The sequence below is a fragment of the Perognathus longimembris genome, chromosome 8 (genome assembly GCF_023159225.1).
Source record: "Perognathus longimembris pacificus isolate PPM17 chromosome 8, ASM2315922v1, whole genome shotgun sequence".
NCBI lineage: Eukaryota > Metazoa > Chordata > Mammalia > Rodentia > Heteromyidae > Perognathus > Perognathus longimembris.
Genome location: NC_063168.1, coordinates 11,835,106 through 11,860,692, shown reverse-complemented (window position 1 = coordinate 11,860,692; position 25,587 = coordinate 11,835,106). Strand labels below are relative to the sequence as shown.

The window sequence follows — 25,587 nt, the reverse complement described above, 5'->3', positions numbered from 1 at the left end:
CAAGGCATGTGTACTAGAAACGTGTAAATTTAAAAACATACACTTAAATGGGTCTCACTTAAACTTGATGGCAGTGGAATTGTTCTTTAATCTAACATGAACATTCCAGGAGTCAAGGTGAAGATTTTATCAAGTGATTACTGTACGGAACCATAAGAGACAGAGACAGTGACACCAAAAGTATGGAGCCACACAAGCAGGTGCTCATTAATGAGGTAACTGTTATGAGTGAAAAATCACAGTGATCTCAGGGTCTCTGCTATCTAGCAGTGTGAAAACCAGGTCTACGTGGAAGCCACGTTGGGTTTTTCCTGGTTGTCCATGTTGTGTTCATCGGATGGCTGGTCCTCACCCATGCACGGCTCAATGGACAGTGCGAGCAGCTCTGTGTTCTGGCTCTGGATGACGACCCGTCAATCTTCTAGTTTCCCTATAAAAATTAAATTCTGTTCTTTCCCTTCTGCCACATGTGTTTCAAGAGAGAAGCTTTATTTGTTCCATTTCAATCCCAGGAATATCTTTGTAGACTCAGGGTGAAGAGCACTTCCACTGCCACAGTCCAGCTGTCTTGTTTTTTGCCAGTCGGCTGAGCACTGTCCCTGGCTTCTTTTTGCTCAAGGCTAGCACTCTACCATTTGTGCCACAGTGCCTCTTCTGGCCTTTTCTGTGTATGTGGTGCCGAGGAATTGAACCCAGGGCGTCATGCATGCTAGGCAAGCACTCTACCGCGAAGCCAAATTCTCTGCCTGACATAGTCCCGCTGTCACTGTGCAGGGCTTGAGGTCACATAATGTGCCTCCCAGGCCCCTGCCTCCCTCCCTGCCTCCCTCCCTCTCTCCTTCCCTTCCTCCCTTGCTTAATAGAGTGTGGCATCAGTTAATTTTATGCCTCTATCAGACAGAATGGCATTGCCCCATTTAAGGAAATGGAAGGACTTGGAAAAAGTTATACTAAGTGAAGTGAGCCAGACCCAAAGTAACATGGACTCTATGGTCTCCCTTATTGGGAATAATTAGCACAGGTTTAGGCAAGTCATAGCAGAGGATCACAAGAGCCCAATAGCTATACCCTTATGAACACATAAGATGATGCTAAGTGAAATGAACTCCATGTTATGGAAACAATTGTTATATCACAGTTGTGAGTACTTTCAAGGTACCATGTGTAACTGTAGCTTCTATTAGTGGTGATCTTGTATCACCTTCCTGTGGTTGTACCTACACTATCTCTGTATCTTATCTGAGTATATTGGAAATCGTGTATACTGGCATTAGAACTAGGAAATTGAAAGGGAATAACAAAATCAAGAGACACAGTAAAAAAGTCAAACAACTACAAAAGCAATACTTGCAAAACTGTTTGGTGCAAATGAACTGAACAACTCATGGGGGGAGGGAAGGGAAAGGGGCAAGGGGGAATGAGGGACAAGGTAACAAACAGTATAAGAAATGTATCCAATGCTTAATGTATGAAATTGTAACCTCTCTTAATTCAGTTTGATAATAAAAATCTTAAAATAAAAAAATTTTAAAAAGTCAAAGAAAAAAGTTCCTTCTGTCTGCTTCTGTTTCCTTGTGTGTGTGACTGTTACACCATTGTTAACTACTCTGCAGAATTGTATTCATTTATATAGGATTTAGCATGTTGCTCCTCAAGTTGTATTAAAGACTGAAATGTTCACTATCATCTTCTGACCTCAATTTATACTAAGGTTCTCCAAATACAATAAGAGAGAATATAATAACAACAAAAACAAAACTCACAAAATGAATTGGGAAAATGTCTTTATTTGCTGACAAATTTAGCATAAAGTATTTAATATTCTAAAAATAAAACACTTGAAATAGCTGAGAATATGGCCTAGTGGAAGAATGGTTGCCTCATATACATGAAGCCCTGGGTTCGATTCCTCAGCACCACATATATAGAAAAAGCCAGAAGTGGTGCAGTGGCTCAAGTAGTAGAGTGCTAGACTTGAGCAAAAAAAAGCCAGGGACAGTGCTCAGGTCCTGAGTTCAAGACCCAGGAGAGGGGAAAACAAAATATATGAAAAAATAACTTAGAGGCATCACTGTGCACAATGTAAATATACTTGTTCGGGGTGAAAAGAAACATAAGTAAATAAAGGTATTTCCACATTTACAGTCTGGAATATAATACTAATATTGCAATTTTCAGAACAGCACTGGTAGCTTAAGCCTATAATCACACTTACTCTGAAGTTTCAGGCCTTGAGGATTGCTACTCCATGCTAGCCTGGGCAGGGTTCCTGTCCTAGGGGTCTAGGCCTGTTCTTGCAAGTAGGAGCAGGGGGAAAGAAGCTGGGGCACCCAGCCTCTCACTTCTGCTTCCCTGGGAGGTTTTTGTTATGGCTTGTATCACTGTGGGAGGCCAATTCCTATACTGTTGACAGTAATAAGTGGCAACATCTTCAGGCTGCAGGCTGCTGATGGTGAGAGTGAACTCTGTCCCAGATCCACTGCCACTGAACCTTGATGGAACTCCAGAGGACAAACTGGATGTGTAATAAATGAGGAGCGTAGGAGCTTTCCCTGGTTTCTGCTGATACCAGTTTAAACTTTTGCTAATGTCCCTACTGGCCCGGCAAGTGATGGAGACTGTGTCGCTTGGAGATGCAGATAGGGAGGCTGGAGACTGGGTCAGCTGGATGTCACATCTGGCACCTAGCATTGGAAAAGTCATAAATATACATAGAGTCAAGCATATTATAAGAAACCTTCATTAATAGCAAAGCACCCCTGACTACAGCACATTGAGGACATCCTTACATGGAATCCAGAGCAGCAGGAGCCCCAGGAGCTGAGTGAGGGTCCTCATGTCCACGCTGTGTTCTGATGAGAACTGACTCCTGCATCTGTGATGAGCAGCCTATTAAGAAGATAGCAGAGCACTGACTGTGCTGTGGGCACATGCAAATCAGCAGGACTCTGGGTGGGGCTGGGCAGGGGTTTGGGCACCTGCAAGTGACTAGGCCTAGACACAAGCCTTGCTGTCTGTGTCTCCATGGAGAGAGAGAGAGTCTGCATCTGTTATAAAGCCAGTATCAGTGCAGCTGTAGAAAGAGCTATAATATGAAGTAAACTTGTATATAGACTTTAAAACCCCATTAGAAAGAATATTACAACATTTGTAAAGAAATGGATGGATTGGGGACAATTTATGTTAAGTGAAGCAGGTCTAGAGACAAAAAGGATCCACGTTTTCTCTTCTATGTGTTAAGATAGATCTAATGTATAAATACACAAGAATATTCATATGAGGTCATGTGGAAGTATATCAAACATATTTACCACCAATCCGTGGTATTTACAGGGGAGGATTTTAATTGCATAACTTTTAGAATATATAACTCATAGTTCAACAAAAGGAACACTGGCATTTGAGAGATGTGAAGGAGATGTCAAAGGGAAAGAGTAGATAAACTAAGAGAGGAAGATGGGGAGAACTGAGTAATAAAATCCAAAGACGATCTGATGAATCTAAGAATATTGAGAGAGGGGAGGGCATGAGGGAGAATAATTAAGTGGAGATGGGTTGACATCAATCAAGTTGCACTGAACTTGTAAACTTGATTTTTTGAATGGTAGCTATTTTGTACTTCTACTTTAAGGAACCAGAAATTGATTCTGTGATCTTTTGAAAAAAGTAATGCTCATTGTTTTTCAGAAGATGCTTTATGTCATATGTAAGTAAATACATGAAAGAAATGACTGTTCAGTGTTTCTTTTTAGACCACTTGTGCTCCCAGAACCACATCATTACTGGTCAATCACCCAATGCTTCAAATGTGGAATGGGACTGTGATTGAGGAATTGAGCACTTTGCACTACAGCAGAGCAGACCTGCAACTCTATCCCCATCTCAAGACTGGCAACAGAGGACTCCACTTCCCATCCTCCTTCCTTCATCAGGCTGCACACTCTCCCAGAGCCTCTCTAGCAAAGATCTTTTCCAAAGGCCTCTAACTAATGGTGTGGAAATGGACAGGTCATGTCAAACATTACATGAGAGATTATCTTCAATTCATCCTGAAGAATCTCTGTGAGTAAAATTGCAATTCAGACATGAAACAGACTTATTTTCCAATTCAGTTGTGGGTAGAGCAGACCCTGAATATCAACATACTATAGACCTTATGAGCCTCTACACTTTGGCTCTGGTTGATTTCTCACAAGGCACCAAGTCCTGAACCCCAAGTGGCTGTGGTCACATACAGGAAATCGCATCACTTTTCACTCTTCCTTGTTGGTTTGAATACAGCTGTTGGCTCATGACAGCTTGTGAAGAGAACCACAAAGCTCCCAAGCCTGTGATCACTGTTCCTTATAAGGGCATGAATGACCCAGTCCAGCACTCCATACACACTGTACAGCACTCTTCCAAACCCAATGAGTATAACATTTTGGATTTGTAACTGCACCCATCACATTTTATATTATCTTAGAATAGGTAATCATGTCAAAATAAAAAATTTACTCTGTATATTAATTTTGATTTATCCTGTAATACAACTGTAGATGAGATGCTCTGAATAAAAACATTGGATTAAATAATTATTTAAAATGGATCTATATACATATATATATTCTCTAACCTTTGTACATAACTTTGGGGATGACACAATGATCACTCTTTCTTCTGTTGTTTTTATTTCTTCATTTTCATTTTTTGGCAGATAATCGTATAATCTGATCTGGGGCTTAATGCTTTGAAATATTGTACCAAAGCCTACAACTATAAACTGTAATCAATTGAACATGCATGGGCTTCCACTTTAGTATTCTCTACGTGAAGACTCATCCAAGCACTGTGACAATTTTGTATGATACTTTAAAAGATTAAGAAATTCAAAGGTAAGTGTATGAGGACATCAGAATGTTGTGGATGAATTGAAGACCATAGGAGACAAATTAAAAAATAATCAAAAGAAGTAGTTCTTTTCAGTTGATTTGATATTCTTCTGCTATTTTGATAGCTTTTGCAGTTTAAGAGATCATGCGGATTCTGGAACGTTGCATGCAGAGACTTTGCTGATGTAAAGGTGTCCTCCTGCCATGGTCTCTGTGAGAGCTGCTTTATCAGATGGACAAGGTCAGAGCCCTGAACAATAGCAGGTTGTTTCCTTTGCTGAGTTCAAATTTGGACCATGAGATGGAGTGTATGAACAAAAATTGTAATTGAAATGCAAAAAAAAAAATTGTAAATTTGAAAATGCACTCCACAATTAGGAAACAAGAGGTTCTTTTAATGTCTTGTATGCAGTTATTTCTATTTTTTTTCATTTTCTTTACTTACTGTATTCTTTTCTTGTGTATAAGCTTATGTGGTTGATGGAAGGGAAAGTGAATCACAGAAAGAGTAGGACAAAGTATGAACGATACTAGACACTATGTTCGAAATCAACTTTACAACTTGGGGGGAGAGGAGAAGGGAGTGGTAAGCTGGAGAAAATGAGGGAGGGGATAATAATGTTTAAAAAGAAATGTACTCATTCCCTTACTTTTGTAACTATAGCATCCTGTTCACCAAGTTTACAATAAATAAAATAAGAAAAAAACAAAAATTGAAAATGGCAACATTCTTGGACCCTACCCAGCTCATAATGCTGTGCTGGTTTTCCTTTGTGTATGTCTAAGACATATTGTTGCATGTCTGTCACCATAGTTGTGTGGCAAATATGAATAGGAGTATTATAGATAGGCAATCTGGGGCAAAACAGTGAGCAGTTATTGAATAACAGCTTAATAGCACAAGAAACCTCCTGAGTTCAAATCCCACTACCAGCAACAGATCTTTTGGGCTGTATAGTTTGATTTTATTAATTTGATTTAGATCGGAATACACTGATCTTTATCCAGTGGTTTAGTCCTATATTTAGATGTACAATTGATATTTTCCTTTGTGAGTAGCCCTTTTTTTTTTTTACTCTTACCTTTTAGATTTTTGTTTTGGTTTGCTATTTGTGACACTCTTGTAGCTTCAGCTCAGTGCAGGGACACTGGACATGAATTTTTGGCTCAGGGTTAGCATTCTACCACTTGAGATACAGCTCCAATTTCAGCTTTTGGGCAGTTAACTGGAGAGAAGAGCCTCACAGACTTTCCTTTCTTATGATGGCTTCAAATGAGATCCTGAGATCATATCCTCCTAAGTAGCTAGGACCTTGAGTATGAGCCAGTGGCAGTCAAAATTTTGTAACAAACAACAAAATTTAATTATTCTCCATGCAGGAGTGAAAGATAAGAGGTCCATTGTATAAGAAAGCTATATTTTCTTTGCGAATTCATATTAGATGGGCACTGATTAAAGTTGATTCATCCTCAGCTTTAATCAGATGACTGAAGTCATGGATGAATTCAATTATTGTGTGTGTACAAGACAGGAAGAATTGGGATGAATCCAGAAGTCAGCTCTTCACTCTGTTCTTTTCACCCAGATTAAGAGAATTGGCCTGGCTTCTCCCCAGACAGACAAACACATGAGGGCATTTGGGTCACCATATGCAGGGAGGCTTTGTTTGGGGTTGCTCCACCCTGGGAGGTTCATGTATGCCTTGCCTGCAGTAAAAACTGCAACATCCTCACTGCAACACCAAGTTGATTGTCAGTGTTAAATGTGTCCCTGCTCCAGTGCTGATCAACCTGTCTTAGATCCTCGAATCCCACTTGGAAACCAAATGGATCAGGTACTGTGAAGCCTGACCTGACTTCTGCAGTAACCAGTTCAAATATGTCTCCACTGCTATATGGGAGGCTTTCACTAGACCTGCAGGAGATGGAGGTCAGCTCTCAAGCAGTGAAAGACAAAAGGAGTGGAGTTTTGGTTGTCACAACTTCCCACTGAATCCTGAAATATCCATACAAAAGAAGCACATTAACATCTCAGTCATTCTTGTCTTCGATATCAGCCAAACAATGTGTGACAACTTTATGATTTCTCATGATTGATTTTAAGAAGGAATGGAAAGAACTTGGAAAGGATTTCTTCCATAGTTTCAGAATACTTACAGTATTAAACATGGATTTGCAAAACATTAAAAGGAGTCTAGAAATCTCCTATACCTTTTCCATCGTGTTTCAAAATCTTTCCCAGAAACACAAGCTGCAAATTAACAAGATTTTGTGTTGAAAGGTTTCCTCCAGCCAATGTAGACTGCAAACATAAATTAGGCCCAAACAGCCCTATTTTTGTACCTCAACAATCTACAGAGCTGCAGCTGGAAAGGGCCAGAAACAAAACAGGATGCCTGTGCTCAGCCATCTGGAGGACATGAACGAGACCAAGGGAGATACCAAATTGTTTTGTCTGATTACTAAAATAGAACAAGGCTGTTTGCACTTGAAAGGCCGGAACAGCCCATAACTGTTTTTGGCTGATAACTGGGAAGGTCGTAAAAGGGTCCTTAGGTCAGTTCCTGGCCCCTTCTTGAAGGAAAACCAACCAGGATCGTGTAACCCTGTTCCTTGCCTTATTTGGGCTGTCCAATCAGAATCCCGTAACTATGCCTTTAGCTTCTGTAAGCCCGCTTCTGCAACCCCATAAAAACCCCTAGAAACCGAGCCCCGGCGCGCCATCTCCCTGCGAGGACTTGGACGCCCGGGTACCCGACCCATAATAAACCTCTTGCTTTTGCATCCATCGTGTGTCTCGCTGTTCCTTGGAGGGGTCTCTCTGACTGATCGACTTCCCCAAACTTGGGGGGGGTCTTTCAGTTGGGGGCTCGTCCGGGATAGAGACCCCCACCCAGGGACCACCGACCCACCGACGGGAGGTAAGCTGGCCAGCAATCGTATTTTACTCGGCGTTGCTTCTGTGTTGTTTTTGTGAGGTTTCTGTACTGCGCCTGCGTCTGCACTAGTTGGCTAACTAGCTCTGTATCTGGCGGACCCGTGGAGGAGCTGACGAGCTCAGGACTCCCGACCGCAGCCCTGGGAGACGTCCCAGTGGTGTCTGGGGCCAGGGTGGCCCATCTGTTGTCTGGGGCCAAGTATTTGGCCCATCAGCATTCTGTGAATCCTACCCAAATACGGGTACGTGGTTCTTCTGGGAGACGAGAGTAGCCGGGCTCTCACTAGGTCTCCATCTGAAGTTTTGTTTTCGGTACCGAAGCCGCGCCGCGAAAGTCTGTCTTGGTCTCGCCTCCCTGCTGTTCGCTTTGACTGTCCTAGGACTTTGTGTATCTCTTTTGTGTCAAACCTGCATAACCTGTTTTGTTACCTTGTCCTGTGTTTGTTGAATTCCTCCTAGGCATGGGGATTAAGCTGAGAATGTGACAAACAGAAGACTTCCAGGGATGACTCCTTCTCTTTCTCTTTATGTCCCCAGCAGAATTTTCCTCCCTACCTTTCCTTAGCAGCGTTGCTTCTCCAGATTTGTCAAACTGCTTTTACTCTCGTCACTTTTGTATGTTTGTCTGGTTTATGTAAAATGCTCTGAGAAGTCTAAATGATGTGGTTAATTGGACTTTGATGTAAAAGAGAAAGTGAAATTGAAAGCAGAAGGGCCTAGGACGAGAGTGAGTATAGAGGAGACTAGGTCTGGTGGTAAATTAGAAAAGAAAGTAATAGTAAATCCAATTACATACTAGAAAAGATTATGTTGTAGAAAAAATTGTCTGGTCTGGACTGTTCTTCCCTGTTTTTTTGTATCTCCTGACTGTGACTGACGTAATGGGACAGATTCCCTCTACCCCCTTGGATTTATGTTTAGCTCATTTGAAAGATGTGCAGGCGACAGCTCACAATCAGAGTGTGAGGGTCTGCAAAAAGAACTCTGGGTGACCCCCCCACCCAGCCTTCTTCAGCAGAAAATTATTTGGTATGCTAAAATGTTGTGCTAAAATTATCAAGCCCAGGAAAATGAGGCTGGGGAATGCTAAAATCATTTGTTAAAAGCTTTGTCTTAAAATTTGGTGTTGCAGGAGTAAGATTGGCAAAAATACCTCCTGCCACTGGAAAATGTACGGCCGATGTTTATTTTGCGCGCTTTAAGATCTTTTAAATGTGTGTGTGTGTGTGCATGTGTGAGTGTGAACATGTACAAGACTGTTAGCATGATGTAAAATTGAGTGAGTTTAAGTTTAAATTCAAATGGTCATTAAGTTTGGGCGTTACCAAATGCTTTAAAGGATTATTGCATTGTTTTAAAGAGGAACTGTAGTTAAAGAAAATGTTTCATTAATTAAAAAAAAGAAATTAAGGTTAAGTGTCAGAAATTTTGATGTAAAGGTTTATCACTGTTAAAAAAAAAAAAAAAAGGAAAAAAAATTGCTTGGGTTTCTAGAAAAAAAATGGGCCCGTATGCCTATCCACAGGAGTGAGGGGTGGTCTGGCAACAGTACAGCTTAGCCAGCCCACGTGGTGGCACAGGCCCTGGAGGGAATCCACGTGGTGGGACAGCCAAAAGGGGGTGTCCTTGCATGGTGGAAGAGAAGTGGGGCCGGCACCAAGACAGTTCATCAAGTTCTGAGGAGTAGGATGAAAAGATGAAAATAGGCTGTTTGGCAGGACAGGCCATGGAGGCCTCTCTTTTGACTCTTTTGTTTTCAGGTGAACTTTGGAAACCTGGTGGTAAAAATGAATGGTTTGGCTGGAATTTTAAAAAAAACTGCCCCTTGAAGTACTAAGAAAAAAAAAAGTTTTTTAAATGATTAAAAAGTATATTTATCTGATGTAATTTGATTCCTGTGCTATTTTGTAATTCGGATGTATTGAAAAAGCAAAGATGCTGAGACTGGATTTCATGTGTTTGTAATTTTGGTGACTGTTTTAACTTTTGTTACAATTGTTTTGGATATCAGTTTAATGATTCAGGTACTGAATTTTATGTGATGTAATAGTAAGACTCGTAACTATCTTAAGTTACATATGATCAGGCAAGTATTTTAAAGTATGTAGACTCTCATTAACTCTCTGTATGTAAAAAAAAAAAAAAACAAGCTAATGTTTCTCACTAATTTATTGGAAAGCTGAATGGATAAGTATTTCTAATTTTGTAATTGTAATTAATTGTAACTCTTGCATTAAGAAAAATTGTCTTTTGGGTTTAAAGGTCTTCATGTGGTAACTGGGACTAAAGAAAAAGAGAAAAAAAAAAAAAAAAAGGCTCTTTTAAACAGGCAGCCAGGAGGCTGGATGCCCCCTGGGTTTCAGAGCTTTTGGGTGCAAATAAGACTGGGGCAAAGGTGTAAAAGCCTTGACTTTAAAGGTTTTAAAATACATTTCCAGATAAAGAATTTGAGCAGCCAGAGTGCTAAAGAGTAAATATTAAAGACTTTAAATTAAGACAAAATGCATTTCAAGGTAAGAGATTTGGAAGTAAAACTTGTCCTAAATGTTTTAAGTTGGATAGAGGAAAATTATGGCTACCAAAATGAATGTTTAATTGCCATTCCAGTCTGTTTGTAGGTTTTTTTTGTAACCATTTCCAGCAGGCCCATAGAGAAGGACAGATGATCCCTACAAGTTTGTCAAGATCTAACACTGGCCCTTAATAAGCTCCAGGTAAGAGTATGCTTAAAAATTAATTCTGTATGGACCACCTTGTTGCTTTTAATTGGAGTTAAGTGGCCTCTTGTAAGACTCATTGATCTGAAATCTGCTGTTCGAAGCCAGCCCGGGCAGAGAAAGGTCCCTGTGGGAGTCTTCGTGTCCAGCTGACCAGCAGAAGTGCTGGAAATAGTCATGAGTTGCTTTGAGGCTCAAAGTGGTAGGGTGCTAGTCTTGAGCTGGAGAGCTGAGGGACAGCACTCAGGCCCTGAGTCCAAGTCCAGTGAAAAGTCACTCCTCCTGGGACAAAAGTGATGGAGCATCCAGAGGCAGTAAGCCACTGCTTGGATGGCAGAGAGGGTGTCAGATCCTAGAGTCACTCCTGTTTGGCCTTTCAAAAGTTAATCAGAGCCGGGAGGTCCTAGAAGAATAGTTCGTAAGCATGCCTTTTATTGCCCATATCTATCTATTTTGTAACTGGACGGGAACTTGCCAGTCATTTGCGGTAGTGAGTAGTAAAGCCAAGTTTGTTAAATAGGGGATAGTTTAAAAATCCCAACCCCCTGCATCTGCTCAAAGCCCTAACTGGCAGTGAAAATTCTGAGTTGGCATATCTGTTCAGGAAAGGAAACTTGTGGACCTGAGATTATGTCTTTATCGAGACCTACCTGAGGCCTACAAAGGTAATTTAGGCATTGTTAGGTTATCAGAGATCCATTTCCCCAGCCAGTCAGGAAAATTCTTTTGCAAACTAAAATGTTAAAAGGCTATACTGATGTAGCCCCGAAAAGTCTGTATAGTTAAGTTAAATGTTGAATGTAATTTTCAGTTTGGAGTAAAGCTCCTACTGGACATCTGACCCTGCAGCCCCTTGGTAAAGTAGACTAAGGTTATGGGTTCCTGGCTAGGTAAGGCCAACGCCCCTGAGTCAGCCTGAAGAAGTTACAGAAGATGGATGATCTTCGCCCATCAGCCCCCCTTTTAGGACCAAGGGACCAAAGTTGTTTTTGGGAAAATAAGACAGGATAAACTAGGGGCATGGAAAACAGAGGTAACAGTGTACAGAAACTGCACTTGTGGGAAATGGTTACAGGCCAAACCTTCTATGTTGGTAAAAAAAAAAAAAAAAAAAAAACCTAGCCTTATTGGAAATATCTGATTTAAACTTATTGCCCTGGCAAAATGGCCCAAGGTCCATTAATTGCTAAAGCCGTCTTGACATTCAGTGATGTGCCAGCCTACAAAATCTAGTGTGCTTAAGAAGGAATCAGGAAAATACAAGGAAATTTGACTAAAGTTATGCCTTAGGTTAACTTAGGTTAAGCTTCTCTAACCAGTCTATGGAGAAAGTTGCAGGTAACCCAGAAGGTGTGACATTCTACTGGAACCACTGGAAGCCACTGCTGCCTGATACCACCATGACCCCTGCCCATTGCATTTGAGTGAGGATCAAGGAGAGTCTAACAGTCATCTGAAAGAATCTACATTTTCACCCTGTGTGGCCCTATCTTGGTAAAACAAATGGGATTCTTATCATAAGCAGCTGATTTCTGCTGGAAAGTGCTTTGGATCTGCTAAAACTAAAATTTTAGGGGGTATTCTTGAGTTGACTGGAGATAACTAGCTCTATTAAGAAAATTGGATATTGTAAGAAATTTTCAAGCAGACTGGCCTGCTGCTAAAATCAAAACATATATGACAGGCTGGAGAGTCACTTCCAGGCAATGCCTGGAGTGGGAGTATTAAAATGTGTCCAGATAAATTAGGGTGTGACCTCAGAAGAAAGGGAGGTAACTGCCATCAGGTGTGCCAGATACCAAGGTAACTGGACAGAGATTTAAACTGTCTGGGGGCATCTTCATGGAGCCCTCCTGAGGGTGGATCTTACAGATGCCACTGGCCAACCTTAGGCACTTAAAGGCACTGGAATCAGGAGAAATCCACTCTAAAATAGTAACTCATGATAGTTGGCTCTGGTCTGGCTTTTTAGAAGCAGCAGTCCCCATCAGGCTGACCCTTGCCCCACCTTTGTTTTCCCTAACAGCCTGTGGGTAGAGTCACAGTAAATTGCCTTGATGTAGCTGAGATAAACTAGATTCTGCAAACCAGAGGAAGAAAAACTCTAGCAGCAAAGAAGCCCCAGAAACTGTAAAGAGGAAAGTTAGTATAGTAAGCCTTGGAGAATAAGAAAGGGATTTAAAAAGTCAAGTGTTACAGAATGTTCCAGTAAGTCACTGCTGGCGTGAGGAAGTAAAAGGTGGTGTGAGTAGGGATATGTTAAACTGTATAAAGAAAGACTTTAGAAAGAGAATTAGGAAAGCAAAAACATTTCCTTTAGATAAAACGGTTTTGGCATGCTAAAAGTAAGAATGACAATCCCTAGAAAGATTGAGTGTGTAGCAAATGATATCAATATGTCTTAAAATTAGAGCTTATGAGTAAAGTTGGTATATAATCAAATTGGCTATAATATAAATAGGTAAATAGGGTCAGAATTGGGGGTTCGATGTGAAACTTCTGTACCTGCATCTGCGGGGTTAAGGGACTTATGTGATGCCATCTAAATGTTAACCAAAAAGACCTCATATCTTTAACTGCTTGATTCCCTCGCTGAGATGGTTTTGTAGGTAAAGCCTGGATTTGTTCATGTGTGGCCTTAGGAACAGCAGGGTTGTTTGAGAGTTGGTTCACCAGGTCCCCCTGGTTTACAACCCTAATCTCCACTCTGTTGGGACCCCTTACCATTGTTCTGTTAATTTTGCTTTTTGGCCCTTGCATTCTTAATAGGCTAGTACAGTTCATGAAAGACAGAATGTCTGTTATACAAGCCTTGGTACTTACCCAACAGTATCACCAACTAAGGCAACAAGAGCCTGGGACCAGCCGAGAAACGGCTCTCCTAGTTGAATAAAAGATTTTATTCAGTTCAAAGAAAAAGGGGGGAATGAAAGGTTTCCTCCAGCCAATGTAGACTGCAAACATAAATTAGGCCCAAACAGCCCTATTTTTGTACCTCAACAATCTACAGAGCTGCAGCTGGAAAGGGCCAGAAACAAAACAGGATGCCTGTGCTCAGCCATCTGGAGGACATGAACGAGACCAAGGGAGATACCAAATTGTTTTGTCTGATTACTAAAATAGAACAAGGCTGTTTGCACTTGAAAGGCCGGAACAGCCCATAACTGTTTTTGGCTGATAACTGGGAAGGTCGTAAAAGGGTCCTTAGGTCAGTTCCTGGCCCCTTCTTGAAGGAAAACCAACCAGGATCGTGTAACCCTGTTCCTTGCCTTATTTGGGCTGTCCAATCAGAATCCCGTAACTATGCCTTTAGCTTCTGTAAGCCCGCTTCTGCAACCCCATAAAAACCCCTAGAAACCGAGCCCCGGCGCGCCATCTCCCTGCGAGGACTTGGACGCCCGGGTACCCGACCCATAATAAACCTCTTGCTTTTGCATCCATCGTGTGTCTCGCTGTTCCTTGGAGGGGTCTCTCTGACTGATCGACTTCCCCAAACTTGGGGGGGGTCTTTCAGTGTGTGTGTGTGTGTGTGTGTGTGTGTGTGTGTGTGTGTGTCCTGTATCTTTTCCGGGATTTTCCTCATTCTTACAGATGAAAGCATTACATGTCCACCCCAGGGGACAGGAACTGGACATCTCACACAAGGGAATAACACACAAGGGGAGCAGTGGGTATCAGAGCTCACTCTTCCTCCCCATCTCCTTCCTCATCTCCCCCCACAGCATTAGCAGCCTAGGAGCTGAGTAAGGAACCTCATTTTGCATTGAAATGACAAGTGCTGAATAGCCAACACCAAGTGAGATTTGAGTATCTCATTCTGAGAAATGAAGACCCTCCCTAGGGAGCAATATACACATCAGCCAGGGGGTGCAATAATCTAGTAAAACCAAGAGCCATGCAGAAAATCTCTTCTTTGGAGAGAAGTGACAGAAAAGTGTTCTGAATTTGTATGAAATGTAATAAAGTCCATGCCACGTGCAATGTTAAGAAAAACCCAACTGTGTAAGTCTGGATGTGTGAACAGGATGTGTTGCATAAAGCACAGCCTCAGGAACAGCCACAACTGGAAACTGCATCCATTGAGATCTGCACCTAGTTTGATTTGGCAGAGGAAATGGTCCCTGTGCTTGGCTCCATCTTCACATTCCCCAGCTCCATGGAATCTTGAGAAGGACACAGTCCTTCTGCAGTACTGGTTGGACAGTACTGGGATATGTTGTGTGGGCAGCCTAAGTGTTTAAGATTGCTAGCACAGATTAGCACAAAGCTCTGGCCTTACTTAGTACAGAATGAATTCTGTGAGAGCACTCAATTCTGAAGAAGTTGAAAGAGTGAGTAACCCCTACTAGAGAAAGAACTAACACTTGTCTTATGGGAGAAAAGGATATATCCTTGACTGGGAATAGGAAATTTCATGTGGAAATTGTACCACAAAAGAGAAAATGTGTTGTTCACCTGCATGTAGTTACACACATATTTTGCTACGTATACAATGAGTACTCCTTGTATCAGTTAATGTTTCAAGATTAAAACAAAGATTTCACAGATTCAACTTTAACCTACATAATTAGTGATAGAGATCAGGGACTTTAACACAGATAGAAGAAAATGAAGACAGCTAAAAACAAACTTGTTTGAAAACTTGTGTAAAGTGTGCATTTGAGAAAGGAGAAAACAAGTTTGGGCACAACTGAACTAAGCACTTACAAATTAACAAAACGCCAAGGAAATGTGTTAAGACTAGAGTTATAAATCGATATGTGTCTGGGAGTATGTGCCTTGACTGTCCCCTAGCGGTTTTCTAATAGAAGGACAGGAAAACTAAGCCCTGTGAAAAATAAGGGAATTATAAAGTCAATTCTAGATCCTCCTAATTATAAGGAAAGCTGCAAATTAACAAGATTTCGTGTGTGTGTGTGTCCTATATCCTGAATTCAGGGACTGCACGCTATCTCTGATCTCTTCTGCTGAAGGCTGGAGTTGGGCCATTGAGCCACAGCTCTGGTTTGACATTTTGGTAGTTCATTGGAGATAAGAATGCCATAGACATTGCTGCTTGGACTAGCTCTGAACTGGGATCCTCAGGTATCTGTATCCTGAGTAGTGGGGATTACAGGTGTGAGCCATGGGTGCTTGGCTGGCCATTTCTTTTTATTGGATCTTCACAGGTATCACTGATGATACTGTGTTTCTTTAGGTGCTTCCTCCACTAGAGGGAATGTGACAGAAGAAGCAAAATTGTCTGCAAAAGATCTCTTCCTCTGATGCCAAGACTGAGCATCCTGGCAGCTATGAGCTCATCAGAAAACTGTGGAGAGCGGAAGGACGTTGTTCTCAGCAAGGCCTGAGAGACACTCTCCCTCCTGAGGCCCTGACAGATGCTAGATGGGGATGCAGAAGATAGGTGACCTGGTCCATTGCCTGAAACCTTTGCGATCTCTTCCTCAAAGGCTCTGCTGCCATTTGCAAGTCATCCTAGGCTGGTTTCCCACTGGTCCTCAATATGCTTTATCAGGTCTTGCAACAGTATTAGACCGAGCATCCTTGAGGAAATTCTGGTTTAGTCCATTGCATTGCATTGGTCTAACGAGTGTCTTCTTCACTAGGGTGCATCCTGCATCTCTTGTGTGACTGCGGGAGCAAAAGCATCAGAGCTACATGTACACACCTTGAACTTACAGGGCATGGGAACAGCTTTTGAAAACTTGCTTTGCTTCTTACGTGCTATACTCAGTTACCATATACCCATTTTTGTTCTGTCTAAAAAGACAAATTTAAGCATAACTGCACCAAGACCCATTGTCCTGGCATAGGACATCTCAATGTGATTTATTTCCTCTCCCGACAGCACTGTTATCTAGCTGGTTGCTTTTAGTTCATGCCAGCATTTCTAGCTACCTAGGATTTTGAGATCTGGAGATTCAGGTTTTGTAATTAGTGAAGGCAGACATATCTTGGAGAGTTCTTTTATAAAGGAAATAATGAAAACCTGTAATGGAGGCAAATCTCTAGTGGCAGGGGCCAGACATAATCAAGAAAAAAAAGTGAGAGTTCAAAACCTTGAATTCAAGCCTTGGTTTTAACAAAATAAAAAAAAATTTATTTTGTTACATACATAAAATATAATTTTAGTCAAGTCATCATGGCATGATAGGTAACAGACCTGCTCATTATTAAATCAAAACTCTTCTTGTAATACTATATTTAGTGTTATAAAGTAAGATTTTTTGGGGCTGGGGATATAGCCTAGTGGCAAGAGTGCCTGCCTCGGATACACGAGGCCCTAGGTTCGATTCCCCAGCACCACATATACAGAAAACGGCCAGAAGCGGCGCTGTGGCTCAAGTGGCAGAGTGCTAGCCTTGAGCAGGAAGAATCCAGGGACAGTGCTCAGGCCCTGAGTCCAAGGCCCAGGACTGGCAAAAAAAAAAAAAAAAAAGTAAGATTTTTTTTTTTTTCCTAGTCCTGGGGCTTGAACTCAGGGCCTGAGCAGTGTCCCTGGCTTCCTTTTTGCTCAAGGCTAGCACTCTGCCACTTGAGCCACAGCGCCACTTCTGGCCATTTTCTATATATGTGGTGCGGAGGAATCAAACCTGGGGCTTCATGGATACGAGGCAAGCACTTTTGCCACTAGGCTATATTCCCAGCCCCTCAACTAAAGTATTTTTAATACCATTGCTGCAAAGATTCTAAGCCTGTATTATGAAGGCAATGCATTAGAGTTTCCATCAGAATTGTCTTTCTTTTTATTATAATATTCTGCCAATGTTGTCATTGGTAAAAAATTATTCATGGAAGAAAAGAAATCAATCTTTATTCTCAAGCCCATTGATCATGGGATGAAAAGCCACAATCACCATTGCTTAGGTAAACTTAGATTAAACAAGCTTCAAAACATAAATATTAATTAAACACAATGATAATGGCAATAATGGTTCCCTTAAAAGCTAAATCACCATAATGAGGATTCCAATTCAGATCGGCTTATAACAGTACAGTTTTAATTTCTTGATTGCATATGTCAAATTTGAATTGGGACACGAGGTCTCATTTGGAACAGGCAGAAGATATACCTGGGAAGGGCGAGTTCACCAGAGCCCCCATGGTACAAAGGCCACCATGTAACCTAAGAGCTATTTTCTTATACCTGTGACTGCAGACTAAATCTTACTCTGAGTAAGCAGAACGTTTTGTCTTTCATGGCATCACTGACCATCCTTCATGTGGATCTGAATCCTGGGCACTGGTGTCTAAACCCACAGCTCCTCGTTGGTGTCGATCATGCTGGACATCTGGTTAGCATGTCACTGCATTCTATGTGTCTCCAATCCCAGACATACATTCTGGGTGAGACCGCCTCCTGAAGCTGGGAGCATTCCAGAAAGTGCCCTCACCTGTGTTGCTATGTGTAGGACTGAGTTTCGTGACCACTGGTCTTTCTACACGAGCACATCTCTAAATCTTGGGCATCTGCACATATACGGTTCTGCACAATGCATTATATTACAGTGCAAATTAGTGGAGATGAACATAGCGTCAACGAAGTCAGTCCATGGTCCCATCAGCAGTAACAGCCCAGAAGAAACACAGCAGGGTTCTGCCGGGGTTCCTCATTGAATCCATCCCTACCCCCAACCAGAACCCACCACATAAAATCCCCAAACCTCTCCCACATGTTCCTCATACTCTCGTTCATACAGAGTCTCCAAACAACTTTTGTCCCACTTATCGCTTATATGTATTACTAAGAGTTATGGAAAGGAGTGTCCTCTGTTTTCCAGCAACCACAGTCTGATACTCTGACTTCTGTTCTGAGAATCGCAAAACCATCAGTAAAACCCTTTGGTAATAATGGCATTTGCATCTGACCCATGTGCATTGTCTCCTACTTTAAATAATTTCAATGTTAAATACTGTCATATTTTAGAGAATAATATCAACAGAAGTCTCTCACATTTTGGACAATTACCATATTTCCCAAAATATTTTCCATCTGTGATTAGTTGTTTAAGGAAGCCTGACATAGCATCTTAATTTGTTCATGAAGTTAAAAATAAATTGACATGCTTCAACTTGGAAAGAATATTCCGGAATGTATACATTCCTGATTGTGACAGTGACATTGAGGAGTCAGCTAGTGTAGATGGAGACAATCCTGGAGAATTGAGAAAGCAGTTTTTGAGGTACCTGGGAGGGTGCTTTAAACAAATGGACACATGCTTCAGGAAGCAGTTGAGACGGCTCACCTGGAGGTGGCAAAGTAGGAAAGGATAAGGAAATTAAAAACTGCTGCTGAGAATTCAGATGGGAATAAAAACTTTATCCGGAATAGGACAATATTCCATTCATGTTGTTTTGTAGCCAAGATCCTCTCTATCTTTTCTCCATGCCACAGTACTTTGAGGGAGGTGAGGAGACTGACTTTAAACACGATGGGACTACGCTGATCAAGTGAATTCCAAGGGAGTTCAACACTCAGGACATTATTGCTGCCTTCTTCATCTAGACTTACAGTGAAATCAGGAACAAAGTACAGAGCAGAAAGATGGGGAAATAACTGCAACTTGGTCAGAGGAGCACATAGAAAGTGGAGGCTAAGAAAGGCATTGGTTTTAAAGACATTAGGACCGTTAACATGAAGGGCTATATCAGGACAATAGCAATGATAGACTGACATCATCTCAGGAAGTGGCTGACCACACATGAAAACATTGCAAGAACAGGAGGGAAAACCCATGTGGTAAATTTTCCCTTGATAAGAGCTCCTCCAGGCAACCAGCTCACACAGGAACCAGGAGAGCCATATCACCAGGATTGATTCCACTGGGATTCCACTTCTAGGGAAGCTGGGGCTACCATCTCATTTTTTACGTCAGGTGTCACAATCATACACTGGAGAAAAGAGTGACTCTTCAAATTCGAAAATTGGTGTTGGTAAAATTGGATAGGTGCATATACAAGATTGAACTACTTCCCTTATCTGTCCATTACAAAATCAATCCAAATTTGATTCACATTATTAATTCCTGACCTAAAGCACTGAATCTAAACTAGTGAAAATACTAGAAGGTAATGTCAAAGATAATTATTGCCTAACAGAACTACAACTTCCCAGGAAATATGAACAAGAAATGATAAATAACATTAAGTCTTATTAAAATACTTCTTCATATCATTAGGAAAAACGGTCCTTAAAACAAAAAAATATTTCCTCACTTTAAAGTATTCTGATGATTTGCTTCTGATTTGTTTTATTAGGAAAGTTCTTTCAATGGTTTGTTGCTGTGTAAGATAAAAAATAATGCGATATTTAACAAATTTTCTACCTCCTTACAGTTTCCTCCAAGATTAATGAAGGTTTTGTTGGGGGGTTGATTTTTCTTACGATCACAGGTTAGAAGACAACACTGAAATTCACACTTCTGTGTATTCTAGTGCCATCACTGAAATGAAAAGTTTTTTTTTTTTTTTTTGGCCAGTCCTGGGCCTTGGACTCAGGGCCTGAGCACTGTCCCTGGCTTCTTCCCGCTCAAGGCTAGCACTCTGCCACTTGAGCCACAGCGCCGCTTCTGGCCATTTTCTGTATATGTGGTGCTGGGGAATCGAACCTAGGGCCTCGTGTATCCGAGGCAGGCACTCTTGCCACTAGGCTATATCCCCAGCCCGAAAGTTTTGAGACTTGTTGGAAACGTGACCATCCTGAGCTGCCAGCTATCTCAATCAGATGAACTACTGTGTTCAGTAGGGTTGCTTGTAGAAGCCCTAGGCTGGGTTTCTACAATCACTGGTGCTTCTCTGGTTTCCTGCCGAGTTTCATAATTCAGGGTCCCTCTGTAAGATATAGAAGATACAAGAAAATTTAGTGCTTATTGATGTAAGCTATCTGACATGTGAACAGAGGTGAGGCTGGAGAATGACTGGAGGTATTGTTGGGGCAATTGACTGCATCAGCGACCGGCCCGTGCTTTCTCCACAGGGTGGAGAATCATTGGCTTATGTGACCAAACCCTGGGACAGCTTAGCCAAACCAGGATTCCCACCCCCTTAATTCCATATTTTGTGGCCATGTCAGAACTTCAAAAACTGTAGATCCAACTGGTTTCCAGGAAGAAAACAAATTCTACTTGGAGAGTCTTGGCTGGCTTCTGTTTCACTTGTGAATCCCAAGAGATCCCCTTATATGAGAAGCGACAGGACCATGTCTGTGCTTCTGGAGCTGAAGAGGAGGAAAGATACAGAGAGTACAGAGGAGCCTCCTTGCAAATGCTAACCCAAAGCTTGTAGTAATGCAAGAGTCTGGCCACATCTGAGAAGCTCTGTCAGGAGGTAGAGGCAGCAGGTGGAGCAGCTGGGGCAGCCCAGCCTCTCACTTCTGCTTCCCTGGAGGTTTTTGTTATTATTTGTATCACTGTGGGAGGATAAATACTACTTTGCTGACAGTAATAAGTGGCAACATCTTCAGGCTGCAGGCTGCTGATGGTGAGAGTGAACTCTGTCCCAGATCCACTGCCACTGAACCTCGATGGAATCCCGGATTGCAAAGTGGTTGCATCATAGATCAGGAGCTTTGGAGCTTTCCCTGGTTTCTGCTGATACCAGGCTAAACTACTGAAGATACTGTGACTGGCCTGGCAAGTGATGGAGACTGTGCCTCCTGGAGATGCAGGTAGGGAGGCTGGAGACTGGGTCATTTGGATGTCACATCTGGCACCTGCCATTGGAATCATAAAAGCAATACACAAACTATTAGTCTTGTTCTAAGAGGACTTACCTGAAGACCCAAGCAGCACAGACCACACAGGGTGGGAGAAGTGCTGTCCTTCCTTACCTGGCAACCAGAGCAGCAGGAGCCCCAGGAGCTGAGCAGGGGTCCTCATGTCCATGCTGGGCGCTAACTGGGACTGACTGCTGCACAGGGTGTGAGCAGCCTGTTATGAAGTCATTGGGGCATAGGCTGTGATTTAGGCATATGCAAATCAGCAGGGCTGGGCAAAACTGGAAAGAGCTTGTGAGCTGGCTGGTCTCAGGAAATCATCACAGGTTTGTGGGGCTCAGGTTTCTTGGTTTAGAAGAGAAAATGTGCTTCACCCAGAGAGCGCAAGTGTCAATCAATCTGCTGTTCTGTCTGCTGAATACATCTATTGGCATCTTCAGGGATGAGGACCAAGTTTTCTTGATTTTCCTTGTAATGACTATAAATTGGAAGGAACCAGAGAAAAATGATGGTTTCATGTTCAGGATATCAAAATGGAAGTGAAAGTGAGGACAGAATAGAATGTCTTCACATTTGGAACTGATTTAATTCCCACATTGCATCAGTATGACTGACATAGCTGGTAAGACATAAGCTCCTCTATTTTTCCAGGTGTACTTGTCACAGATGGTGTAGCATAGAAGAGATTGAGGGAATCGTTCATGGGGAGACACAGAGTCCCAGCATCATGAGTACCAGGAAGCCTGCAGAGAGCTCCCCTTCCTTATGATTACACTGACAATAGGGCAGCATCATTCCCACTTTCCCAAGGGTTTCTTAGAGCAGCCTCTGGGCTTTGCTTTTTGGGAGGTTTGTTGATCGTCTCATGTCAGGTTCGTGACACAGCAATTTATGGGATTTTTCAGTTTGAAATCTTTTTATTCTGAGTAATTATTTATTGTCAAACTGATGTACAGAGGGGCTAGAGTTTCATACATAAGGCAGTGGGTACATTTCTTATACAATTTGTTTCCGCCTCCCTCATTTCCCCGCTCCCTCTCCTCCTTTTCCTCTCCCCCCATGAGTTGTTCACTTGATTTATGCCAATTTTTTTAACCCATATTCACAAGTTGATCCTATAATACCAACTTTACACTTATTAGCTAAACTTTATCTACCCATATGCAAGTTCATACTATTGTATTTATTACTTAGCAAGATTCTGTAGAAAATTAATGATACTTCTCTTTAATACACGTCATAGCTAGTTGAAAACAAAATACTTTTTACGTTACCAGGAATTTTGTGAAGGAACTGGCTCAGGACAGTCAGAGGTGTAGGTGATCCTATCTACATAAAATGTCAGATGTCGTTTTTACTAAGAACATGGTACTATGAGTTTCCTGACTAGGCATACCCATCAGGTAGGTCTCCTGTTGAAAATCCTCCAACCCAGACTTCCAACCACTCCCAACCCATTCTGGCATACCACCCGCTGCTCTTTGCGCCACTGAAGAGGGCTCTGAGGAAGTCAATCACTAGTTCTGGAATCCGGACTGTACCTGCCTTTCCCTTACTACCTGATTTTTTGAAAGGCTCCTCAGCCATCCAATTCATTTATAATGGTTTTGAGAGCACTGTTTGTAGAGTACTTTGGCTTTTCACCAAAAATACTAACATTTTGAGGCTGGAATTCAACTCTCAGACACAGCATGGATAGATTGGTCAGAAGCTTGGTCTCTGGTCACATTTGTAACCCTTGCTAAAGGTGCTGTACACAAAGGCTAACTCATTCTATTAACTTATCAAAAGAATTGCTGACATAAGAACAGAAAAATGAAAAGATGGTATTCTTGGGCTGGGGCAAATAATTTCCTTTTCATCATATTTGAGGTCATAGAAAATATGGAAACAGTTTTTTGAAACCCCTTAGAGCTAAGTCAGAGATGATGTATGTTAAGGGGGTAAAAGAGGATGAAAATCAAAGTCAATATTATACACAATTAGGCCTTCAAATTTAGGATATTTTAGAATGTTTAATTTTTTGAATATATTTATTTTCTTTATGTACGTGTATAGAAGAGTTGCCATTCAACCGAGCAACTATGCATAGTGCCTCTTGGTAAATGTCAGTCCTTTACATTCTCATCCACCCCTCCCACTCCAGCCCTTCCTGCACTTTTCTTATTTTTTAAATTAATGCATTGAATTTTTGCCATTCATTTTGGGTGTGCTATGCATCTTTATCTGTGCTATCCCTTCAATATCTTCACCCCCTTATATTTCTCAATTCCCTGGTATATACAATCGATTTTTGCCTGCATTCCCCACTTGTCTCTTTCACCTTATATCCCACTCTCTTTGGCCTTCACCTCCCCTCTTGCAAGTACCCATTTTGTAGTATTTCTTGTGTTGAGCTCTAACTTAGTCTTTCTGAAGAATTATACAGTTTGTGCTCTCCATAGAATGCTTATTCATTTATAAATGCTTGGATACCACCCACTAGGGTTACTTAAAGACTTCTAGGCCATTCTAGATCCCACAAGTGAAGGAAACCAGAGGATCTATACTTCATGGTTTTTTTAATGTTGTGTTTTAGGTTATATTTTTTGCCTAATAAATGAGTGATTGAGATCTCTATTGGTATTTCAGATTGTGATTGAGTTTTATATTTAATCTACACTATATCATTTTTGCATTGGTCATATTGATCTCACTGCATCTCTTTGGAATGTGATCAGAATGTAAAGTGCATTTTCCTTTAACATAGCAGTTGATTTTTGTATATAAAATGGCAAAGGCTGATCCTAGACAAAATTCCTGAATGAAAAAGAAACAGCTATTAATTGCTGCATTGTAAACAAAGTCCATGCTTTTATTTGTTAGTGTCTCTAGTTTACAAGGAATCCCACTGTTCTGTAACTCAGACTTTCACAGGCCTTAAAAAGGCACTGCCACTTCTGCTCTGCTAGGACTGCACAAGTGGAAACAGAGACAACAGAAAATGGTGGTCTCTGAAGCCTTTAACCTAAACCTCCTGGTGGCCTTGAGAGTCTGGCTGCATCTGAGAAGCACTCTCAGCTAGTGGGGCAGCAGGAGGAGCAGCTGGGGCAGGCCAACCTTTCACTTCTTTTTATCCTGTGAGGTTTTTGTTATGACTTGTATCACTGTGGGCGGGGTACTATAAAGCTGCTGAGAGTAATAAGTGGTAACATCTTCAGGCTGCAGGCAGCTGATGGTGAGCGTGAACTCTGTCCCATATCCACTGCCACTGAACCTCGATGGGACACCTGATTCCTAATTGGATGCTTGATAGATCAGGGGCTTAGGGACATTTCCTGGTTTCTGCTGATACCATGCTAACCAATTCCTAATGTCCTCACTGGCTCTGCAAGTGATGGGTACCCTCTCTCCTAGAGATGTAGAGAGGGGGGATGGAGACTGGGTCATCTGGATACCACCTCTGGCATCTGCAATCGGAAACATGGCAAACATTCACACAATTAAGCATGTTGCAAGATGACATAAGTACCAGGCAGCAGTGATGAAACCCAAGGAGCTGAATATATATTCTCAGTGCTTTCCTTCCTTACCTAGGATCCAAAGCAGCAGGAGCCCCAGGAGCTGAGCAGGGACCCTCATGTCCATGCTGTGCACTGACTGAGACACTGACCCCTGCTCAGGGAGTGAGCAGCCTATGAACAAGCGCTCAGGGCAGTGGGCTGTGCTCTTCTGTGCACATGCAAATTAGCAGGGTCTGGGTAGGGACAGGCACAGCTGCAGGACTGGCTCTTCTCAGTAACTCAGCCTTAGGTCCCATTGGGTGCCAGCCGAGGCCAAGGCAGCATAGACTTCTCTGGAGACAATGTCCTTTGAGACCATTCCATCGCAAATGCTACCTAAACGACTATTATTGTAATGCTATAATGGAAAAAAAGCACTAAATGAAGTCATGTGTCCCAGAGATAGAGTGAGATCCTTCTGGGTCATGTCTCCCTAGAGATCACAAAGAACACTATCATAGGTATCTTAACTCACTCCTAATAATGCTGATTGGGAAAGAAATAATTTTAAAAAATTATGTTCCCTTTACAATTTTTGTGAGCTTAAAATTGTTTGATACCCTGGTAATATAAAAGTAATTTTTAAATAACATAATTTTGTGATAGTCTTAATCATGGTCATTATAGTAAATGGTAAAGCAATATGTTGCAAATGCAGTATATTGCAAAATATAAAATGATACCATAGAAATGATAATGCCATGATTTCTATTGACTTGTTTACATTTACACTTCTCATGTTCAGAACTCTAGGGATGGCTTATTTCTTCATTTGGGATTTCTTATATACTGTTCCATTTAAAGC

The 25,587-nt window shown here is 41.7% G+C and overlaps 1 gene segment (V, D, J or C); it reads right to left on the bottom strand.

Moving 5' to 3' along the window:
- Positions 1 to 284: 284 nt before the first annotated feature.
- Positions 285 to 24,867, bottom strand: LOC125355931. The segment is given in 5 exon segments: positions 285 to 396; positions 2,366 to 2,684; positions 21,355 to 21,454; positions 24,625 to 24,689; positions 24,813 to 24,867. Coding segments are annotated over 5 exon segments (651 nt in total).
- Positions 24,868 to 25,587: the final 720 nt, after the last annotated feature.